Here is a 23548-nt window from a genome sequence, read left to right as displayed (position 1 = left end):
ATGTCTCCCTTTCCCCTGACTCAGTCTGAAGAAGGGTCTGGACTCTAAACGTCACCCGTTCCTTCTCTCCAGAGATGCTGCCTGTCCCGCTGAGTTATCCAGCTTTTTGTGTCTGACTTTGGTGTAAACCAGCATCTGCAGTTCCTTCCTAACATAAACATGTCGTCTGCTTTCTCTAAGCCTGCTTGGTTGCCTGGTGCTAAGGTGGGTGGAGAGTGACTACATGAGGAATTAGATCTGCCCATCTGGCCCTATCTGCCACCTCCCCTCAATCAGACCCTCATTCTAATGCCCCTCTGAAGTCATTTGATGGAGCAATGTCCACCTGAACTCATGTGATGGACTATTGCCCACCTGAGGTCATTTAATGGAGCAATTTTCACCTTAAGGACTTTAAAGACTTAAGGGCCTGTCCCACGAGCATGCGACTCCATGCGGCAAGTGCGACCTAACGTGGTCGCTTGAGCCGTTCGGCCTCGCGGGGCCGGTCCCACTTTGATCGCCGGAGCCGTATGAGGTTGTGCGGAGCTGGTCCCGACATCGCGCGGGGCTCCGAAAAACTGACTGTCCAAATATTCCGCGCGGCAATGGCCTGCCGGCCCGCAGCCGGATTGAGGCCGTACGCACCGCCTCGACGGGCGTGCGCAGCGTCTCGACGACGTACGCAGTGTCTTGACGGCACACGACTAGCGCGAACTACACGTCAACTCGTACGGAATCACTCGACCTCCGCGCGGCCCCCGCTTCCATTTTGGTCGCGCTCGCCGCATGCAGTCACATGCTCGTGGGACCGGCCCTTCACGTCATGCTGAAATGCATTGAGGGGAGAGATAATATGCTGGAGGGTTGGAGGTAAAACCCTGAGGAGGGTTTGTGAGGTTGGAGGTAAAATGATGCTCTCTTGCAGTGTGTTGCAGGTGCCATGTACATCACTGGCTTTGCTGAATCCATTGCTGATCTACTGAACCTGAGTAACATCTGGGCAGTTCGAGGGATTTCCATTGCTGTGCTACTGGGATTACTTGGAATTAACCTTGCCGGAGTCAAGTGGATCATTCGGTTTCAGTTGCTATTGTTGGCCTTGCTGGCCATCTCTACCATGGATTTTGTGATTGGGACGTACACGCATCTGGACCCCGGTAAGAATATTAATTTGTCCGAGGTGTTGGCAGGATGGTAGAGATTCTACTGAGTTTACCTGTGTGTGTGTGTGTGTATGTTCATGGACTCTGGGCTTTGCTGCTCCCTCGACATTCTGTGTCGGTCAGAGACAGTCTTGCATTCTGTCAGTGATGCAGCCACCAACTTTATTCAAATCTTCCCTTTTAATGTTTACTGACTGAAATATCTTGCGTTGCCTTCAATGTAAAAGAGTTGGCTATTTTATAAAATTGAGCAAGAAAACAAGTGTTATGCTTGGATATTTTCCTTGTTTCTAAATATGTCAAGTTATTATTTGCTCTAAATAAATCAACTGAGTGCTAATGGATAAAACCAGGGGGGTTTTGGGGAGTGAGGGGTGGTGGGGGGCACGGGGGGCGGTGGGGGATGTGGGGGGGGGGGTGGGAAAGGGTGGGAGAGAGAGGGGGCGTAGGTGGGAGAGGGGGGGGGGGGGCAGTGTGGGGGGCGGGGTGGGGGGGGACCACTCTGCCCCTCGAGTCTGTCCGCACTGCAGCAACATCATGGCTAATGTGGTTACAATTGTTATTATTATGGTCATGTGGATCGACTGAGAAACAGTGAGAAACTGGGAGCTTTCCAGGAAAATCATTTGTACACTTAAACCACATATGCCAATACATCAGATGGTGCAAAAACAGAAAGGAAACACTGAGTGCAGAATGTGGCGTTCCAGCTACAAAGAAAGAAGACCTATTTCTTTCCTCTGCTCCCACCCCCATCCACTCCCCAGTACACTCCTGTGGAAGGAAACTGGAGCACCTGGAGTAAACCCACACAGTCACAGGGAGAACGTACAAACTCCATACAGACAGCACACGTAGTCAGGATCAACCCTGGGTGTCTGGCACTATGAGGCAGCAGCTCCAGCTCTATGCCACAATGCGCCCTAATCTGACACACCCTTGTCTCCTTTACACCTCCAGGCTTTGTCACTTACTCCACCCATCTGCCGATCACCCCCCTCCTCACCGGTATCCACTTATCACTTGCTGGGCTTTGTCCCGCCCCCACATCTCTTTTCCAGCTTTCTACCCCCCCCCCCCCCCCCCCCCCCCCCCCCCATCAGTCTGCAGAAGTGTCCCGACACAACATGTTGCCTGTCCATTCCCTCCCCAGATGCTGCCTGACCCACCAAGTTTCTCCAGCTCTTTATGTTTTTCCCAACAGATTTTAAAGTGACTTTCAAAATCTCAAGACATTCAAAACACTTCAAAATACCTTTGAAGATGCTGTCTCGATGTAGTATTGTACGGCATTTATCCTGTATGGAAGAGAGATGTTTTCAACAGAGAGTTAGATCTGGCTCTTAGGGCTAACAGAATCAAGGGATATAGGTAGAAAGCAGGAACGGGGCGCTGATTTAGAATGATCAGCCATGATCATATTGAATGGTGGTGCTGGCTTGAAGGGCCGAATGGCATACTCCTGCACCTATTTTCTATGTTTCTATCCTGTATATCCACTCAGAGTTGACCAGAAACTTGGAAAGAATTTGATTGTTTGCTTCCTTGTGCAGAGAGTCATTTTAGAAGGATTATAAAGAAAGTAGAAAGTAACTAGCAAGGCAAGGCAAGGTAAGAGATGGGAGAAAGTTTTCCACGAGCAGTATCAGTTCATCGACATAGACTGCCTATACACTGCACAACCAGCAATACATGCAGAGTCCAGCAGAGGTCTCTGCTGATAGACACAAAATGCTGGAGTCTCTGCTGGTCAGACCTCTGACAGTGGGTGTTTCAACAGAAGCAAAGAATTATTAAATAAAGCCGTCAACTAGTGCCACTGGATATCGCAGCGTTTGTTTTTTATATATACTTTTGATTTGCCATTGAAGAAATTAATTTGCTGCTGAAAATGCCTCTCTGTCACTGTTAAAAATCAAATAAAATTTCTAAGGAGACGCAAGCAGCTGCAAATAGACACAATGCTGGAGTAATTCAGCGGGCCAGGCAGCATCTCTGGAGAGAAGGAATGGGTGATGTTTCTGGTTGAGACCCTTCTTTAGACTGACAGTCAGGGGGAGTGGGAAGCACAGTGATATGGAAGGGTAAGGTGTGAAAACTGCAGTGTGTGTGTCTGTCTGCCTTTATTGGGAACGCAGACAAGCGGCAGTATTGATGAGGAAAGTGTTGTGTCCCCTTGGTGATTGTTCCATGGTAAAGCAATGTACACACAGAGGAATGCTTCACTTTAGTCCAATGTCAAAATACACATTGAATATAGACCTCCCGGTTTCTATGTAAATATTGTTAAGTATATATATATATATATCTATATTACTAAATCTCTGTTCTTGACCGCTTTTGGCCGTCTGTGCTGCGATTTCCGAGAGAACGCCGCCACCTACGGCCGTCTTTTTTGGCCACCTTGCTCAGAGCCTGCCTCCGCTGCATGTGTGCCGAGGATTTTTCCCGTCGATTAAAAATGACAGAGATATTAATGTATTTCCAATATTTTTCCAAAAGTGGGCAAACAAACTCTTTATCAGGTGCTGTTGTACTCTGCCTGTTGGTTCAGACCAGCTGGGAACGGTTTAGTTTTGTTTAGCTTGTTGTCACGTGTACCGAGGTACAGTGAAAAGCTTTTGTTGCGTGCTAACCAGTCTGGGGTCAAGAACGGAGTTTACTGAGTGTACGGTTCGGGTGTGTGCAGGGGTCAGATGTTGGTGAGCTGCCCTTTGCCCTCTTCTTGTGCAGGGTCCTAGCAGAGAGTCAGTATTGTGCAGGAAGGAACTGCAGATGCTGGTTTAAACCAAAGTTAGACAGAAAAAGCTGGAGTAACTCAACGGGACAGGCAGCATCTCTGGAGAGTGATGTTTAGGGTTGAGACTCTTCTTCGGACTCACTCATGGTCAGATGTTCACTCATCCTTTCCCAGCTAGACCACCCCTCAGCACCAACGCAATGCACTAACGTATCCAACCCGAAACATCGCCAATTCCTTCTCTCCGGAGATGCTACCTGTCCCGCTGAGTTCTCCAGCTTTTTGTGTCTGTTCAGGGATCAGTATTGCTGGCCTGTCGCACTCTGTGGATCCAGAAACGTCTGAGGATTGGTATTTGTACCTTTGTCTGTGCAAGAAGCCTATAGAATCACCCTGGAGTCTATAAAATCATGAGAGGAATAGATCGGGTCGATGCACAGAGTCTCTTGTCCAGAGTAGCGAATTGAGAACCAGAGGGCATAGGCTCAAGGTGACTTTTTCACACAAAGGGTGGTGGCAGTGGCAGACTGGCCAGGGTGTCGGCTTGCCCGATGGCAAGTGGGCCCCTGATGAAGTGGGCCCCCCTATATCAAGTGGGCCCCTGATGAAAGGGCCCCCTTTGTTAGACCCAGTCCGCTACTGGGTGGTGGGTGTATGGAAAGAGATGCCAGAGGAGGTACTTGAGGTAGGGAACGATTGCAACGTTTAAGTAACAGTTAGACGGGTATATGGATAGGATGGGTTTGGAGGGATATGGGCCATACGCAGGCAGGTGGGTCCAGTGTAGCTGGGACATGTTGGTCAATGGGCTAGTTGGGCTGAAGGGCCTGTTTCCACACGGTATCACTCTGTGATTCTCTCCGAGTTTGGGATGCCTTCACTTCAGCTCTTCCTGATGTCCCTTTCCCAGAGTCACTATTTCCTGTAGGAGGACTACTTAGTTTATAATTGGGTGGATGTTGTGAGGGTAAGAGATGAGAGGTGTGGTGGAGGGGTGAGGGTGGAGGAGTGGAGGTAAAGGTTGGGGGTGAGATGTGGGGAGTGAGGGGTTGGGGGTGAGATGTGATCCCAGCTTGTGTCTACCCTCAAATCAGTAAACCTCCAATTGCCGAGTAATTTATCCCCTGCATTGCACACCCCCACCGCTAACACCTCGCTACATATCTCACCCACCCCCCAACCTCGCCCCTCGCCCTCTCACCCCTCCCCTTAACCCTCCTAGGCAAGTAGGCAAACTCATCGTGGGGTACCAATGCACCCACACTGTGGTCAACTGCTCTTGTGCTGTGCTACTCTGCTGCACAGTATGCTTGTCCTGTTTGGGAGAGATGCGAAGAAAGTTGATGCCACCCTCAATGACAGCTGCAGATGCATCACTGGTTGCGTAAAACCAACGGATGCAGATAGCTTGCATGTCTTGGCCGGTATTGCTCCACCAGGAATCCGCAGATCAGTCACGGGTAGAGCTGAATGTAGGAGGCAAGTTGGGGACACCCGTCATTCCTGTCACTCCCATCACCCAGCCCCAAAACGGCTGAAGTCGAGGAAGAGCTTCCTTCACACAGTCCAGCCACTGTCACAGTCTCCTCAAGCAACCAGACTAGCCTTGTGGGAAAAGAAACTCAGTGAAAACCACCGCCATGTAAAGATGCCAATCCCAACCAAGGAACAGCTATCACCTGGTCACAGGTGTGACTGGAAGACCTGGAAGTCCCTCAATAGGCTTCGTACAGGGATGGGTCGATGCAAGACCAATATGAGCAGATGGGGGCGATGCAGATGTGGCAGACACAAGATACAAGATACAAGATATTTTATTATTATGTCATTTGAACCTAAGTTCAAACACCTCTTCACTGTGATGGAAGGCAAGGTCTTGTCTCTCCCTGTTCCTTATTCTTCTCCCGATGTTGGAGCCCCCGGCGGGTGATGGTAAGTCCCGCGGCCGTTTAAAGCCGCGCCGGGCGATGTAAGGCCCCGCTCCGGGTCTTGATGTTGGAGCCCCCAGCGGGCGACGGCAAGTCCCGTGCAGGGCGATGTAAGGCCCCACTCCAGGTCGCCCTCTGCCCCGCAACTCGGGCGGGAGAAGTTGCCGTTGTGGGAGCTCCGAAAAGCGGTCTCCCACCAGGGACCCGCCAGCTCCCGATGTCACCATCCACCGGGCCTGCGGCCGGAGCCTCCGAGCTCCGGGGCCGGGTTGCAGCCGAGCCTTACCACAGCTTTCCACGCTCCGAAGCCGGCCAGCCACACGATGGCGCATCCACAGCCCTCAGCATCCACAGGCTCCCCCCCCCCCCCCCCCCACCACCCCCCACAATATACCCAATATATAAACCTATTTCAAAATTATAACACTCAACGGGACAAAAAGATTTTTAAAAAGGACAGAGACTGCAGTTGCCGTTGCATGTGGGAACATCTGAGCACCATAAATGCCCACTCTTGGTGCGCAGCCTGGGGTCTCCCATGGGACCCGCCATTTTCCCAAAATGGACACCATCCACCAGGCCCTCCCTGCCACTGTTTCCTGTAGCTGAGAACTGTTTAGTTTTGTTTAGCGGTGGGTACTGAGAACGGAGATTGAAAGACGCTTTTTACTCAACGGGACAGTGCCGGGGTGAGACCTGGGTCTGGGGTCAAGAACAGAGTTTCACTGATCCGGTTTGGGTGTATGCAGCCCATGAGCTGCACTAAATCTCCCTGTGCAGGGTCCTAGCCAGTATTGCAGGAAGGAACTTCACACCACCGCACACACCCCACACAGTTAGACCAGCACAAGCCTTGTACACACAACTCCCCTCACACGGGACAGGCAGATCCGCCAGAGCGATGTTTCACAAACCCCTTCGGACACGTTCACACATGTCCCACACCCTTTGGACACACCAACGCGGACGATACCAATCCTTCCTGGAGATACTCCTGACCACACATCACACACATCACTCACGGTGATGCACACATGCACACACACCCCCACTCATCCACGTCACACACCATCCACACACACACACCAACACTGTCCCACACCCACACACACAACGAAACACCACATAGTGGCACACCCTGGAGTCTACACACATCCACTCACACACCACCCCCCAAACATGGCAACACACCCCACACACCACACACACACCCCACACACCCCACACACCCCACACACACACCCACCACCCACACACAGGGCCACATAGGCTCAACACCCACACCACACACACACACACACACAACCACACACACACACACCACCCCACACACACACACAAAACCCCCACACACACACTCCACCCACATACACACCCCCCACCACACACCACAACCCACCCCTCACCCCACAACACACACCCCCCAACACACCCACACACACACACATACACACACACACACACACACACACACACACCCACTCACCCACACACACACACACACCCCCACCCACTACACACCTGGCAATCACACCAACACACACCCACCACACACCACACACAAACACACACATCATGGCAACAACCACACAGACCACACACCACACACACACACACACACACACACTTGACAACACACACACCACACAAACAAACGTTTAACAACACCCCACACTCACACCCACCCCACACACACACACACACCCCCACACACACCACTCACCAGGCAGGTGGGTCAGTGTAGCCCCCCATGGTGTGGACACAACCCCTAGTTGGGCACAGGGCAACGTTTCACACACATCACACACTGTTGGGCCACCCACACACTTACACTCCCACACACCCCCACACAGAAACCCCCCACACCCCACACACTGATCGCCCCACACCCCCCACACACCACACCCACACACCTGTTGTACCCTTCACACCCACACACCACACTGCACACACCCACACACACTCATGGACAACCCACACAGGTAACACACACCCCCCACTACCACCAGCAAACTATCACCACACACACACACAAACACACCCTCAACACCACACCCACCTCCATCCAATTGCCCAACACACCAGCCACCACTCACCACACACCCCCACCCCACACACCCCCACACTCTTCACTACACACCACACACAACCCACACCCACACCTCACACAACCCCCACGCACCTCACACCCACCAACCCCCCCACCACACACCCCAACCACCCACACCCCCCATGGAACCCACCCCCAACACACTCACACCAACCACCCACACACACACACCAACCATCCACACCACCACACAGCCTCACACACACCCCCCCCACACACACCCACTCACACTCACCATCACACCCACACACCCACACATCCCCCACACAACACCCCCCACACACCTGCAACAACCCCCCCACACCAACCCCACACACTCAACAACACCACAGCACACCCACAAGAAACTTGACCCCCAACACACCCCCTGCAATGCCACAACACACAACAAACCCAACCCTCCACATACTGTTGCTGTGCTTCTCACCACCACACACACCACCAGACCACATGCGACACAAAGTTCCACACACCCACACACACACCACACTTAGTCCAGTTACCCACACACTCCACCACCCACCCACACCACACCAAACACACCCAATCACTCCACACCCAGCACCACACTTGGCCGGCATCACACACACACACCCATCCGCACAACACCTTCACACACATCACACACACAAGCACACTGTCAACCCACCCCACCCCCAAGTTAGCAAGCCACCACACGCACACACACACCCTCACCCCAAACCACCACACCACACACATCACACACCCCACACCTACACACACAAGTCAGAACCCCCAAATCCACACACAGGAACACCTATCACCTCAAAGCAAACCCCCCACCACCCCAAAAAGAAACCACAATCCCACCCATCAACAACCTCCCACCACACTTCCCTATCATTTACTGTCAACACCACCATCCAAGACCAATCACACCACACAAATGTGTCGACTGGATGTGGAAGTCACCTCCCCATAATGTTTTATTATTATGTCATTTGAACCTAAGTTCAAACGAGATTACGTTTCTGCAGTCATACAAACAAGACGCAATTAACATAATTTACATAAACATCCATCACAGTGAATCTCCAAACACCTCCTCACTGTGATGGAAGGCAAGGTCTTGTCTCTCCCCTGTTCCTTATTCTTCTCCTGATGTTGGAGACCCCGCCGGGCGATGGTAAGTCCCGCGGCCGTTTAAAGCCGCGCCGGGCGATGCAAGGCCCCGCTCCGGGTCTTGATGTTGGAGCCACCGGCGGGCGATGGCAAGTCCCGTGCGGGGCGATGTAAGACCCCACTCCAGGTCGCCCTCAGCCCCGCAACTCGGGCGGGAGAAGTTGCCGTTGTGGGAGCTCCGAAAAGCGGTCTCCCACCAGGGACCCGCCAGCTCCCGATGTCACCATCCACCGGGCCTGCGGCCGGAGCCTCCGAGCTCCGGGGCCGGGTCGCAGCCGAGCCTTACCACAGCTCTCCACGATCCGAAGCCGGCCAGCCACACGATGGCGAAACCGCAGGCTCAGCAACTGGAGCCCCCAGGTCATTCCGGCTGGAGGCCGCTCCACAGTGCTAGGCCCTAATGACAACGGAGACCCGACAGGGCAAAGGTCGGGTCCCCCGTACAGGGAAGAGATCTAAAAGTCCACCCCTATAATCTGTAATAATTGGATACAAATAATTTAAAAAAAAATTACAAATAATTGGATAGAAAACTGTGTAAATGGTCTGAAGCAAAAGGATGAATGTTTTGCCATGACTGAATGGACCAGAGAATTAGACAATATTATTGCCTTGTTTAGAGATACACAATAGGACCATGTGGGCAATACTCTCGCCCCCTATACAGGAACATCAAAACTTTCCCAGTTGTATATACCAAACCCCTTGCAGTACAAGCCAACATTCCCTTCTAGTCTGAAGAAGGGTCCCGACCCGAAACGTCGCTTATTCTTTTCGTCCAGAGATGCTGCCTCCAGTCTATCTCCAACATTGCGTTAGCCTCCTATTGCCCACATCGGCAGACAGCCCTCTGTGTCTTATTAGGCTTGTTGGCAGTGTCAGGCATGTTGTCCTTTATAACAAGAGGAATCGAATATAGGAGCAAAGAGGTCCTTCTGCAGTTGTACAGAGCCCTAGTGAGACCACACCTGGAGTATTGTGCACAGTTTTGGTCCCCCAATTTGAGGAAGGACATTCTTGCTATTGAGGGAATGCAGCGTAGGTTTACAAGGTTAATTCCCGGGATAGCAGGACTGTCATATGCTGAGAGAATGGAGCAGCTGGGCTTGTACACTCTGGAGTTTAGAAGGATGAGAGGATATCTAATTGAAACATATGATTGTTAAGGACTTGGACACACTAGAGGCAGGAAAAATGTTCCCGATGTTGGGGGAGTCCCAGAACCAGGGGCCACAGTTTAAGAATAAGGGGTTTAGAACGGAGACGAGGAAACACTTTTTCTCCCTGAGAGTGGTGAGTCTGTGGAATTCTCTGCCTCAGAGGGAAGTGGAGGCAGGTTCTCTGGATGCTTTCAAGAGAGAGCTAGATAGGTCTCTTAAAAATAGCAGAGTCAGGGGATATGGGGAGAAGACAGGAACGCAGTACTGATTGGGGTTGATCAGCCATGATCACATTGAATGGCGGTGCTGGCTCGAAGGGCCTAATGGCCTACTCCTGCATCTATTGTCTTGTACATCTCACCCCAAAGATCGTGGCAGGTACACATTTGAAACTGTGGGTGAGCAGGAAAGATGCCACAGCCTATACCTGCACCCCTTGCAATGTTCAATGTTAAGGGCTGGTGTTAGTAAATGAAACTGAGGGTGCGATGGAGAGAAATGTTGACAGCTATTTGGGAGTTTTGGACAAGGGATCATTTATAAAATAAGAGCAAATCCATTTAGGAAGATGTCAGGAAGCACTTAGCACAGACGCAATCAATTCTAACTTCATTTTCTCATGGTGATCCTGAGCCAAAGTTGCAACAAGACTGGATGGTGTTCGATACAGATGGGTCACAACCTCAGTGAATGGAGTACAGGCTCAGGAGCAAATGATGATCCGTATTCCAGCGGCCATCTCTGCATGAGACATCACCAGCATGTGCAGAAAGCTGCTGAACGGAAATAAAACACTGTCAGCAGATATATAGATCATAGCAAAGATTAAATGAAAGCTACAAACAAGGAACTGCAGATGCTGGTTTACAAAAACAATCCGTGCTGGAGTGAGTCATCGGGACAAGCAGCATCTCTGGAGGACATGGATAGGTAACGTTTCAGGTTGGGGCCCTTCGTCAGTCTAAAAGCTGCCTGGTTATCTTGGCTTTGTTCCTAATATCTACAGGTACACCAATGGAATGAAAATTAGGTGAGCGCATGGCATTTCCTGTGTGGTTATCATCAGAGGTCAATGAAGATGCAGCAAAAAATAAAAGAAAGGAAGGTTTACAATTTATAAAAAAAATAAATAAAAAAAAATTCCTGTGGTTAGATTTCATGCTGATGCAGGGTGATTTCATGAAAAATAACTATCAAAGGATGACATGCAGACTAAACTGATGCAGCATTAAACTGAATTCTGTTACCAGGCCACCACTTCCTGTGATACCATTCTGATAAAATGAAACTTCAGAAGAAAACTTAACCTCTACCAAGTGCCTTGAGCTTTATGTGATGCATGTTTGGATCAGTCACAGCGGAAAGACAATTTATTTTGAAGAAGGGTCTCGACCTGAAAAGTCACCTATTCTCCAGAGATGCTGTCTGGCCCACTGAGTTACTCCAGCTTTTTGTGTCTATCTTTGGTTTAAACCAACATCTGCAGATTTCCCCCCTACGCAAGGCAAATTAGTCATTTGAAATACTCTTAGTTTAGTTTAGAGATACTGAGCGGAAACAGGCCCTTCTGCCCACTGAGTCCGCACTGACCAGCGATCCCCGTACGCTAACATTATCCTACACACACCAGGGACGTTTTACAATTTATACCAAGCCAATTCACCTACAAATCTGTACGTCTTTGGAGTGTGGGAGGAAATCGGAGCACCCGGAGAAAACCCATGTGGTCACAGGGAGAATGTACAAATTTTGTACACACAGCACCCCTAGTCAGGGTCAAACCTGGGTCTCTGGCACTATAGGCAGTAACTCTACCGCTGCAGCAACATGCCGCCCTTTTGACTGGTATTTGAAAAATCTAGTAAGGAATGGGCTCGACATATAAACTGCTGGTGATTCTACAGTTTTACTCTCATATCATTGTACATATGCTGGCAATGGCACGGGGTCACGTGACCATGGAATTTAAGAACAATTTGTATAAAAATGTAAGCATATCTCATTTTGAAGGACGTTAGATTAATATATTTACTGTTGGAAGGAATGTTACCAAATAGTTACTGATGATTTGCTGCAACTTCTGCCCAAAAGCATCGAGGTTTATTATCATAGGTACACAAAAATGCTGGAGAAACTCAACGGCTGCAGCAGCATCTATGGAGCGAAGGAGATAGGTAATGTTTCGGGCCGAAACCCTTCTTCAGACTGATAGGGGGTGGCGGGGAGAAGGAAGGAAAAAGGGAGGTGGAGGAGCCCGAGGGCTGGGGGATGGGAGGAGACAGCTCGAGGGCTGAGGAAGGGGAGGAGACAGCAAGGGCTAACAAAATTGGGAGAATTCATTGTTCATGCCCGCAGGATGCAGGCTCCCCAAGTGGAATATGAGGTGCTGTTCCTCCATTTTCCGGTGTTGCTCACTCTGGCAATGGAGGAGACGCAGGACAGAGAGGTCGGATTGGGAATGGGAGGGGGAGTTGAAGTGCTGATGTCAGGTAGGTTATTGCGGACCGAGCGGAGGTGTTCGGCGAAACGATCGCCCAACCTCCGCTTAGTCTCACCGATGTAGATCAGCTGACATCTAGAGCAGCGGATGCAGTAGACGAGGTTGGAGGAGATACAGGTGAACCTCTGTCGCACCTGGAACGACTGCTTGGGTCCTTGAATGGAGTCGAGGGGGGAGGTGAAGGGACAGGTGTTGCATTTCTTGCGGTTGCAACGGAAAGTGCCCGGGGAGGGGGTGGTGCGGGAGGGAAGGGAAGAATTGACAAGGGAGTTGCGGAGGGGCTCCTCCTCCTCCCTTTTTCCGTCCTTCTCCCCGCCACCCCCTATCAGTCTGAAGAAGAAGGGTTTCGGCCCGAAACGTTACCTATCTCCTTCGATCCATAGATGCTGCTGCACCCGCTGAGTTTCTCCAGCATTTTTGTGTACCTTCGATTTTCCAGCATCTGCAGTTCCTTCTTGAACACGAGGTTTATTACCATGTCAGCTTGCCTCTCATTTAGTCTCCAACTGGAACATGGGATTTAGAGCAGGGCAGCACAGGAACAGGCCCTTCAGCCCACAATTTCTGTGCCCAACGTGACCCCAGGTTCATTTCAAGAATGACATTTTATTGCCATATGTCCTGAAATGGAACAGAGAAATTCTTACTTGCAGCAGCACAACAGATATGTAAACACGGTATCATTTTAAGGAGCGTTTGTGTGATCAAAGTTCAAATGAACACACCGTGGTAAATTTTTGATTGCGTATCTAAGCCTAGTTTGGGCTCCAATCTGAGGAAGGACATTATTGCCATAGACGGAGTGCAGAGAAGGTTCACCAGACTGATTCCTGGGATGTCAGGACTGTCTTATGAAGAAAGACTGGATAGACTTGGTTTATACTCTCTAGAATTTAGGAGATTGAGAGGGGATCTTATAGAAACTTACAAAATACTTAAGGGGTTGGACAGGCTAGATGCAGGAAGATTGTTCCCGATGTTGGGGAAGTCCAGGACAAGGGGTCACAGCTTAAGGATAAGGGGGAAATCCTTTAAAACCGAGATGAGAATAACTTTTTTCACACAGAGGGTGGTGAATCTCTGGAACTCTCTGCCACAGAGGGTAGTTGAGGCCAATTCATTGGCTATATTTAAGAGGGAGTTAGATGTGGCCCTTGTGGCTAAGGGGATCAGAGTGTATGGAGAGAAGGCAGGTACGGGATACTGGGTTGGAAGATCAGCCATGATCATATTGAATGGCGGTGCAGGCTCGAAGGGCCGAATGGCCTACTCCTGCACCTAATTTCTATGTTTCTATGTTTCTATGTTTTAAAGTCTCCTGTATCTGTCATATTTGACTATCATTTTCGGATCAAAAGGAAAGGACCATTTCATGTGATAATCCCATCATTTAAGAAACAGTTAGACAGGTACATGGATAGAACAGATTTCAAGGGATATGGACCAAACGCAGGCAGGTGGAACTAGTCAGTGCAGCTGGGACATGTTGGTCGGTGCAGGCAAGTTGGGCCGAAGGGCCTGTTTCCACACTATGATTCTAAAAAGAATGAATAGAAAGGTGAAGAGTCTGGAATGATTGGTAGAGTTTTCTCCATGAGGTGGAGGGCTTGTTTCCTATCCACAGTTCCTGGGTGGGGAGGGGGTTGGTAACCATGTATCTTAGCTGTTTTTTAAAAATGGATTTAGACACAGAGCTGGAGTAACTTAGCGGGTCAGGCAGCATCCCTGGATACAAAGGATGGGTGACGTTTCAGGTCGGACCCATCCTTTTTTCAGCACTTTGTGTCTATCTTCAGTATAGGGAGGTTTCACGGCAGTCGGGTCACGACTCATGACCCGTACTGTTGCTACACTACGCCAAATGGAGTACACGTGATGAACTGCAGGTAGGCACTTACCATTGTTTCCAGCGTAGCGGGCCAGTTAAAACCCGCCAAAAGTGTCCATTTTTACGCAGCGAATAATTATGGAAATCGGGATAAGCGTGAGAGACATTTAGCCTACTTCAGAATTCCAAAAGTGAGGAGAAATGACAGTAGATAGAAGTGAGAGCTGAAGGGACAACAACAGCCAGAGTGCATGGCCGTTTGCTCGCTGCATTTCATCAACTAAGGCATTATGACTATGTTGGTCCTTTCCCAAGGCAGTGTGAAGTGTAGATGAAGTTGATAGTGGGGAGGCTGGTCTGTGTGATGGATCGGGTCACATCCACAACTCTGCAATTTCTTGCGGGTCTTGGGCGGAGCTATTCCCAAATAAGCGGTGGTGCATCCCAAAGGATGCTTTCTACGGTGTTCGTGTAGAAGTTGGTCGTCATTAGACTGATTATCCATTCGCAACAGAAGGCCTGTTTGAAGTATTTTGTTGTATCTGTGTCTGGAAAAATTACTAGAGATTTAGGTTTAACATAGATCCACCTCTTGTGTTGAGCAGAAGATGGAAAGGGTTGGCAGACAGGCCAGCCATTTCCAGCTGTGGCCTGTAAAACCAGCAGACAATACATGATTACAATCGAGCCATTCGCAGTGTACAGATACATGATAAATGGAATAACGTTTAGTGCAAGATAAAGCCAGTAAAGTCCCATCAACAATGCTCCGAGGGTCTCCAATGAGGTAGATAGAAGTTCAGCACTGCTCTCTAGTTGTGGTAGGATGGTTCAGTTGCCCGATAACAGCTGGGAAGAAACTGTCCCTGAATCTGGAGGTGTGCGTTTTCACACTTCTATACCTTTTGCCCGATGGAAGAGGGGAGAAGAGGGAGTGGCCAAGGTGCGACTCGTCCTTGATTATGCTGCTGGCCTTGCTGAGGCAGCGTGAGGTGTAAATGGAGACAATGGAAGGGAGGTTGGTTTGTGTGATGGTCTGGGCTGCGTCCACAATTCGCTGCAATTTCCTGCGGTCTCGGATGAAGCTGTGATGCATCCCGGTAAAATGCTTTCTGCGTAGTGTACTGGGCTGCCTTAAAGGATTCAAATGCACAATTGCTTAATAAGCAGTCATCTATATTGGGAAAGGAATGAGAACATCTGTAGTGGGCTGGTTGGCCAGATACCACCAACGGCTTTGGGCCGATTGTACAAACTGCAACAAGGCAGGAAACCGGGCTGGGTGCTGGCTTCTAACGGAAGGTTCCGGAGAATGGCTGGGATCTGCAATCAGTAGCAGCGTTGGAACAAACACCCTCTGTATGAGAAGGGTGGTGACTTCCTTTTGGGTAAACACGTCATTTATCTAGGAGAGCCTTTTTCTTTTCCAAATAGCCATAAAGTCTCCGGGAAACGGTGGGTTCCGCCCTGTTTTTTAAGCCACTTTTCAGGAAAATAAACTGGCTTACGGAATTTGGCATCTAATACATGAGATCTTCTTAGCTGATGGTGGTTCTTGCATTAGTAAATGAAAAACACCACTTCTGAAATTGTGACAGCCCCAATGCTTGTTTAAACATGTGAACAGGATTATTGAATCGGGCAGCAAACTCTAGTCTGCCCATGTAGTTAAAGATTATGTCCCATTGTTCATTTGCACAGTGATCGGTCTGCCACTAACCACCGCCTGTCCACATCATGGGATCAGACATAAAAAAATAACACAGAGTGCTGGAGTAACTCAGCGGGTCAGGCAGCTTTCCTGGAGAGCATGGATAGGTGACGTTTCACATATATATTTATATATTGGTAAATGGACACGCTGATCTGTTCTGTCATCATGCCTACTATGTTCTGTTGTGCTGAAGCAAAGCAAGAATTTTTGTTGTCCTATAGAAACATTGAAATTAGGTACAGGAGTAGGCCATTCGAGCCTGCACCGCCATTCAATATGATCATCCAACTAAAAATCCCGTACCTGCCTTCTCTCCATACCCCCTGATCCCCTTAGCCACAAGGGCCACATCTAACATCCTCTTAAATATAGCCAATGAACTGGCCTCAACTACCTTCTGTGGCAGAGAATTCCACAGATTCACCACTCTGTGTGAAAAATGTTTTTCTCATCTCGGTCCTAAAAGACTTCCCCCTTATCCTAAAACTGTGACCCCTTGTTCTGGACTTCCCCAACATCGGGAACAATCTTCCTGCATCTAGCCTGTCCAACCCCTTAAGAATGTTGTAAATTTCTATAAGATCCCCTCCTCAATCTTCTAAATTCTAGTGAGTACAAGCCGAGTCTATCCAGTCTTTATTCATATGAAAGTCCTGCCATCCCAGGAATCAGTCTGGTGAACCTTCTCTGTTCTCCCTCCATGGCAAGAATGTCTTTCGTCAGATTAGGAGACCAAAACTGTGCGCAATACTCCAGGTGTGGTCTCACCAAGACCCTGTACAACTGCAGTAGAACCTCCCTGCTCCTATACTCAAATCTTTTTGCTATGAATGCTAATATACCATTTGCTTTACCAGGGACACATGACAATAAACTCTCTTGAATCTTGAATCTTGAATCACAAAGCAGGAGTAACTCAGTGGGTCAGGCAGCATCTGTGGAGAACATGGATAGGTGATGTTTCACAGAGTGCTGGAGTAACTCAGCGGGTCAGGCAGCATCTCTGGAGTCGAGTCGAGACACTTCGTCAGGCTTCAGAAAAATCAGTGTGTAGAGGGTCCTGACTCGAAACATCACCTATCCATGTTCTCCACAGATGCTGCCTGACCCACTGAATTACTCCAGTTTGTTTGTGTGATTTTTGTTTTGTAAACCAGCATCTACAGTTCCTTGTTTCTATATGGGACACACATGAAGTTTCAGTAAGATAATTTTACAGAACCATCAATCAATCAATCAACCGTTATTATTCTGTCAAGAGTTTTTACATTGAGAAAACATTAACTTAACTGCCACGGATGTTAGGCTCACTGGTCGGGTATATGCTTAGTATATTGTTTGGTATGCTTTTTTTATACTTATCCCAATGTTTTTCGTAAAAGGAAAATAAAAATGCCTTGGGTCACAAATGTCCCTAACTTGCCTTCACCAAGGTCCAGCAGGAAAATGACTCAAGGTTCTCTCAGCACCGGTGGAAGCTGATGGAGACTCTGGCGGGAATGAATATAGATTGGCTGTGTGGCAGGGAATAGAGAGTGGTGGCGCAGCAGTAGAGCCCTTGCAGTGCCAGAGACCCAGGCTTGATCCTGACTACAGATGCTGACTGTACGGAGTTTGTACGTTCTCCCCGTCACCTGCGTGGGTTTTTTTCTCCAAGATCTTCAGTTTCCTCCCACACTCCAAAGACGTACAGGTTTGTAGGTTCGGCATGGTATAAATGTAAATTGTCCCTAGTGTGTGTAGGATAGTGTTAATGTGCGGGGATCGCTGGCCGGTGCGGACTCGGTGGGCCGAATGGCCTGTATACGCGCTATGTCTCTAAATTAAACCAAACTGGACGGTGTGGAATTCTGAGAAATACTGTAAGTGGCGATCTTGTCAGATACAACTGGGTGTGTACCTCCTTCACTCATAGATCCTTCATTTACTGGAGGTAAAGACAGCCATGAAAGTGGTGGGGGTTTAAAGGAGACAGTTGGACAGTTTTATGTTGGATGGTGGTAAACCTGAGAGTTGAGAGCATTCGTTTTACAGAATGTGTAAACTTTACTAAAGGAATTATAATTAAGGAATTGTTTAATCAGATTTTATAAATAGAAATGCTGCCTCTGTGAGTCACAGCATTGCAGAAGTGCAGTAAATGTTCACATTCTGATGTGCTTTAGTTTACTGTATAACCCCAATGAATTGAGTTGGAAGGAGGGGGTGATGACGATATTGTGTTAAATGTTCCTGATTGAGTGATCGCTCAATTTCAACAACAGTCCCATTCCCAAAGAGTGATGGGTGGGGGATGATTATAGGATGACTTGGAGTGAGAAGTTATATTCTTGGTGTGCACTAAATTCAACTTTAGCATCCTGATGATTATCCATTTGAGATGCACTAAGCAAGGTCGCACCAGTTGCCGCATTCAACCAGTGATCTTGGGTCAGTTGTTGCTGGAGTGGTACAACGCCTTACATGAAATACAGTAAACCCTCGTTATTACAGACCACAGTGGTGAGGGAATGGTGTCTGTTATTGCTGATTGTCTGCTTTAATCGAGTATGGTACTATCGTTGTATAAGTAGTAGAAACAAGGAACCACAGATGCTGGTTAATACACAAAAGGACACAGAGTGCTGGAGTAACTCAGCGGGTCAGGCAACATCTGTGGAGAACATGGATAGGTGACGTTTCACAGAGTGCTGGAGTAACTCAGCGGGTCAGGCAGCATCTCTGGGGAACATGGATAGGTGATGTTTCTGGTCGGAACCCTTCCTCAGACTCTTGGAATCCAGGTGAGTTGACGGCCCCTGGCGTCGGGGGAGGGGAGAGGTGAGAGTCGGCGGAGTCAAAGGTCGCGGGTGTCCATAGTGCAGGTGAGGGGCAGCCATAGCACAGGTTATTAAACACAACTTCAAACAAACTCTGAACTATAACAGCCTATTGCACTTTATCTGTTTATTTATTTATTTAAAAAAAAAAAAAAAAAAAAAAAAGATTATTTATTAGAAGTGAGTGCAATGCATTGGTACAAAAACGATGTTAACATATTACATTCTATGTACAACTTCCCTTTTGTTTTGTTAAAGAGAGAAGTGAGAAAGGAGAGAAGAAGAAGAGGTTGTGAAAAGTGAAGAATAGATTAGTGAGCGTGAGTGAAAAACCAATAAAGAAAAAGTGAAAGAGAAGGAATAAGTGAAGAAGGAGAGCAGGAGGGAGATTATTCCATTGCCACAGTGAGATGGTTTTTTTTTAAATATTCTAAATCATCTTTCACCCATACCTGAAACTGTTGGTTTTCATGATACTATGTCACCACATGAATCCAAGAAATCAATAAATGGGGACCAACTCCTTAAGAATAGGTCTTGTTTGTCTATTAGGAGGAGTCTCATTTCTTCCAAATGTGCTGTGTCCAGCATATTACTGATCCACATTTTAAATGTTGGTATATTAGCATTTTTCCAAAATTTAAGTATAAGTTTTTTTGCTGTTATTAACCCATAATTGAAAAATGAGTTTTGGTGTGTATTTAATTTGTTCCCATCTCCACTTACTCCAAATATAATCATTTCAGTGTTAGGTTCCATTTTTGTCTTAAATAGCTTTGAGAATATATCAAATATATCACACCAAAATTTATAAAGTTTTGAACAAGAGACAAATGAGTGCGTAATATTGGCAATTTGAGAAAGACATTTATCACAAATGGGAGAAATATTTGGATAAAATTTATTCAACCTAGTTTTGGAATAATATAATTTATGTAATATTTTAAAATTGAATTAAGTTATGTCTAGCATTGATCGAACATTTATGTATATGTATCAAATATTTTCCCATTTTTCTTTTGAGATGTTTATCATTAATTATTTTTCCCAGTCTTCTCTAATTGCCTCTGTTGATTGTAATTCTATATTTAAAATACTGTTATACAAGTATGATATTAATTTTGTTGACTCCACATTGATATTCATTACTTCTTCTGTTTATTTATGTGTATATTTATATATTCTATGGTATGTGGACACTCTGATCTGTTCTGTATTTATTTATGCCTACTATATTCTGTTGTGCTGCAGCAAGCAAGACTCTCTTGACTTGACTTGACTGGAGGTGAGGGGGGGCGGGAGAGCTGGCGTGGGTGGGTGTGGAGTGCAGGTGTGGGTGGGTGGGGAGTGTAGGCGTGGGTGGGGAGTGCAGGCGTGGGTGGGTGGGGGGGGGAGTGTAGGCGTGGGTGGGCAGTGCAGGCGTGGGTGGGGTGGGCAGTGCAGGCGTGGGTGGGTGGGCAGTGCAGGCGTGGGTGGGTGGGGAGTGCAGGCGTGGGTGGGGGAGTGTAGGCGTGGGTGGGGAGTGCAGGTGTGGGTGGGTGGGGAGTGCAGGCAGGCGTGGGTGGGGAGTGTAGGCGTGGGTGGGTGGGGAGTGTAGGCGTGGGGTGGGGAGTGCAGGTGTGGGTGGGGTGGGGAGTGGGGGCGTGGGTGGGGGGGGAGTGTAGGCGTGGGTGGGTGGGGAGTGTAGGCGTGGGTGGGGGGAGTGTAGGCGTGGGTGGGTGGGCAGTGCAGGCGTGGGTGGGTGGGGGGAGTGCAGGCGTGGGTGGGTGGGGGGGAGTGCAGGCGTGGGTGGGTGGGGAGTGTAGGCGTGGGTGGGTGGGGAGTGCAGGCGTGGGTGGGTGGGGAGTGTAGGCGTGGGTGGGTGGGGAGTGTAGGCGTGGGTGGGTGGGGAGTGTAGGCGTGGGTGGGTGGGGAGTGCAGGCGTGGGTGGGTGGGGAGTGTAGGCGTGGGTGGGCAGTGCAGGCAGTGCGTGGGTGGGTGGGGAGTGCAGGCGTGGGTGGGTGGGGAGTGTAGGCGTGGGTGGGTGGGCAGTGCAGGCGTGGGGGCGGGGTGGGGAGTGCAGGCGTGGGTGGGCAGTGCAGGCGTGGGGGTGGGTGGGGAGTGCAGGCGTGGGGTGGGGAGTGTAGGCGTGGGTGGGTGGGGGGCAGTGCAGGCGTGGGTGGGTGGGGAGTGCAGGCGTGGGTGGGGGGGAGTGTAGGCGTGGGTGGGCAGTGCAGGCGTGGGGGTGGGGAGTGTAGGCGTGGGTGGGTGGGGAGTGCAGGCGTGGGTGGGTGGGGAGTGTAGGCGTGGGTGGGCAGTGCAGGCGTGGGTGGGTGGGTGGGGAGTGTAGGCGTGGGTGGGGAGTGTAGGCGTGGGGTGGGGAGTGCAGGCGTGGGTGGGTGGGGAGTGCAGGCGTGGGTGGGGAGTGTAGGCGTGGGTGGGCAGTGCAGGCGTGGGGTGGGTGGGGAGTGTAGGCGTGGGTGGGCAGTGCAGGCGTGGGTGGGTGGGGAGTGTGGGCGTGGGTGGGTGGGCAGTGCAGGCGTGGGTGGGGAGTGTAGGCGTGGGTGGGGTGGGCAGTGCAGGCGTGGGGGTGGGGAGTGCAGGCGTGGGTGGGTGGGGAGTGTGGGCGTGGGTGGGTGGGGGGTGGGGCAGTGCAGGCGTGGGTGGGGAGTGTGTAGGCAGGCGTGGGTGGGTGGGCAGTGCAGGCGTGGGTGGGTGGGGAGTGCAGGCGTGGGTGGGTGGGGAGTGTAGGCGTGGGTGGGCAGTGCAGGCGTGGGTGGGTGGGGAGTGTAGGCGTGGGTGGGCAGTGCAGGCGTGGGTGGGTGGGGAGTGCAGGCGTGGGTGGGTGGGGAGTGTAGGCGTGGGTGGGTGGGGAGTGCAGGCGTGGGTGGGTGGGGAGTGCAGGCGTGGGTGGGGAGTGCAGGCGTGGGTGGGGAGTGCAGGCGTGGGTGGGTGGGGAGTGTGGGCGTGGGTGGGTGGGCAGTGCAGGCGTGGGTGGGTGGGGAGTGCAGGCGTTGAGTGCTGGCGTGGTGGAGAGTGCAGGCGTGGGTGGGTGCGGGGTGCAGGCGAGGGTGGGTGGGGGGTGCTGACGTGGGTGGGTGGAGAGTGCAGGCGTGGGTTGGCGTTGGTGGTGGGGGGCAGGCGCAGCCTGGAAGTTTCCGGGGGAGACAGGTGCGACAGGGATGACCTGGGCAGCCATCAGCAGGTCCGTTGACTTTCACCAAAATCTATTTTAAAAAGGTCCCCAATAATCAGGGTTTACGATATATCTTGAAAATCTTTGAACACTGTTATTACATAAGTAAAAATTTAAATGTTCAATTTTGATGTTAAATTTTATTGTTTTCAGAAAGTATAAAGTAAGAATCTATTTTCCTCTTGCGTCCCTAGAGTTTGGGTTTGTGGGCTACACTGAAGAATTGCTCAAGAACAATACTTTCCCAAACTACAGCCCAGAGGAAACTTTCTTTACAGTTTTTGGAGTTTTCTTTCCCACTGCTACTGGTAAGAGAATATCATTGCTTATTCATATTTGAATACTGTTTGCGTAGGAGGGAACTACAGATGCTGGTTTACACCGAAGATAGGCGCAAATTGCTGGAGTAACTCAGCGGGACAGGCAGCATCTCTGGAGGGAAGGAAAGGGTGACGTTTCGGGTCGAGACCCTTCTTCAGACTGAGGGTGGTGGTGTTTGTTGGATATCTGGAGCATATTTCAGGCCGCATAACTTTCATTCTGAGTCCATTCCTTCCACACTTAATGCCCAGAAATCTATCACAACCCTATCACGATGGATACAAAATTCTGGAGTAACTCAGCAGGTCAAACTGCATCTCTGGAATAAGGAATAGGTGACATATCGGGTCGAGACCCTTCTGCAGACTTTTGAGTGACTGAACGTCCGTGGTAAAGATGAAGGAGTGGGGGCTCGGAAAGTGAAAGTCATTAATGAGGTGAAGGGCATGTGAAGTGTCTTGGACAAACGTCAGGAAGGATTGGACCAGGGGGGATAGGATGGAAATGATTTCCGTGGCACAGGAGATGGCAGAAACAATGGGTCTTCCGGGGCAGTTGGGTTCATGGATTTTGGGGAGAAGATAAAATCGAGCGGTGCGGGGCTGGAAAACGATAAGGTTGGAGGCTGCGGAGGGCAGACAGCCGGAAGTGATAAAACCAGAAATAATCTGTGCGATTATGGCCGGTGGGGTCATGGTCGAGGGGTAAGTAGGAGGAGGTGTCTGAGAGCTGGCGCCCCGAATCTGCTTAACAACAAAAAACATAAAATACATTAGTTCCTGGCATTTTGCCAAAGAATAAAAAGGCATTTTTGTTCTTTATCTGTATATGGTACTGATTAAATAACTTCCTGGAATGTCTGCTTCCCATAACAATATATCTTGCCTTCTCAAGAAAGATCGTTCCCAAGGATGCTGTCCGCAGGTTATAACCATTTCGAGTGGGTCATGCTTATTTTCACTTGA

General features: G+C 49.6%; 1 protein-coding gene across 2 annotated transcripts in view; it reads left to right on the top strand.

Annotated features, from left to right (window-relative positions):
• slc12a8 (solute carrier family 12 member 8) overlaps positions 1 to 23548 on the top strand; it is a 75569-nt gene that overhangs the window by 16247 nt on the left and 35774 nt on the right. For both annotated transcript variants that reach the window (XM_055637712.1, XM_055637711.1), the window contains 2 exons: positions 908 to 1139; positions 22457 to 22570. In XM_055637712.1, coding sequence (XP_055493687.1) covers positions 908 to 1139; positions 22457 to 22570 — 346 coding nt within the window. The remainder of the gene's footprint in view (positions 1 to 907; positions 1140 to 22456; positions 22571 to 23548) is intronic.

Source organism: Leucoraja erinacea, chromosome 7 (assembly GCF_028641065.1).
Source record: "Leucoraja erinacea ecotype New England chromosome 7, Leri_hhj_1, whole genome shotgun sequence".
In the NCBI taxonomy this organism is placed as follows: Eukaryota; Metazoa; Chordata; class Chondrichthyes; order Rajiformes; family Rajidae; genus Leucoraja; species Leucoraja erinaceus.
This window is presented reverse-complemented; position numbering and strand designations above follow the sequence as displayed.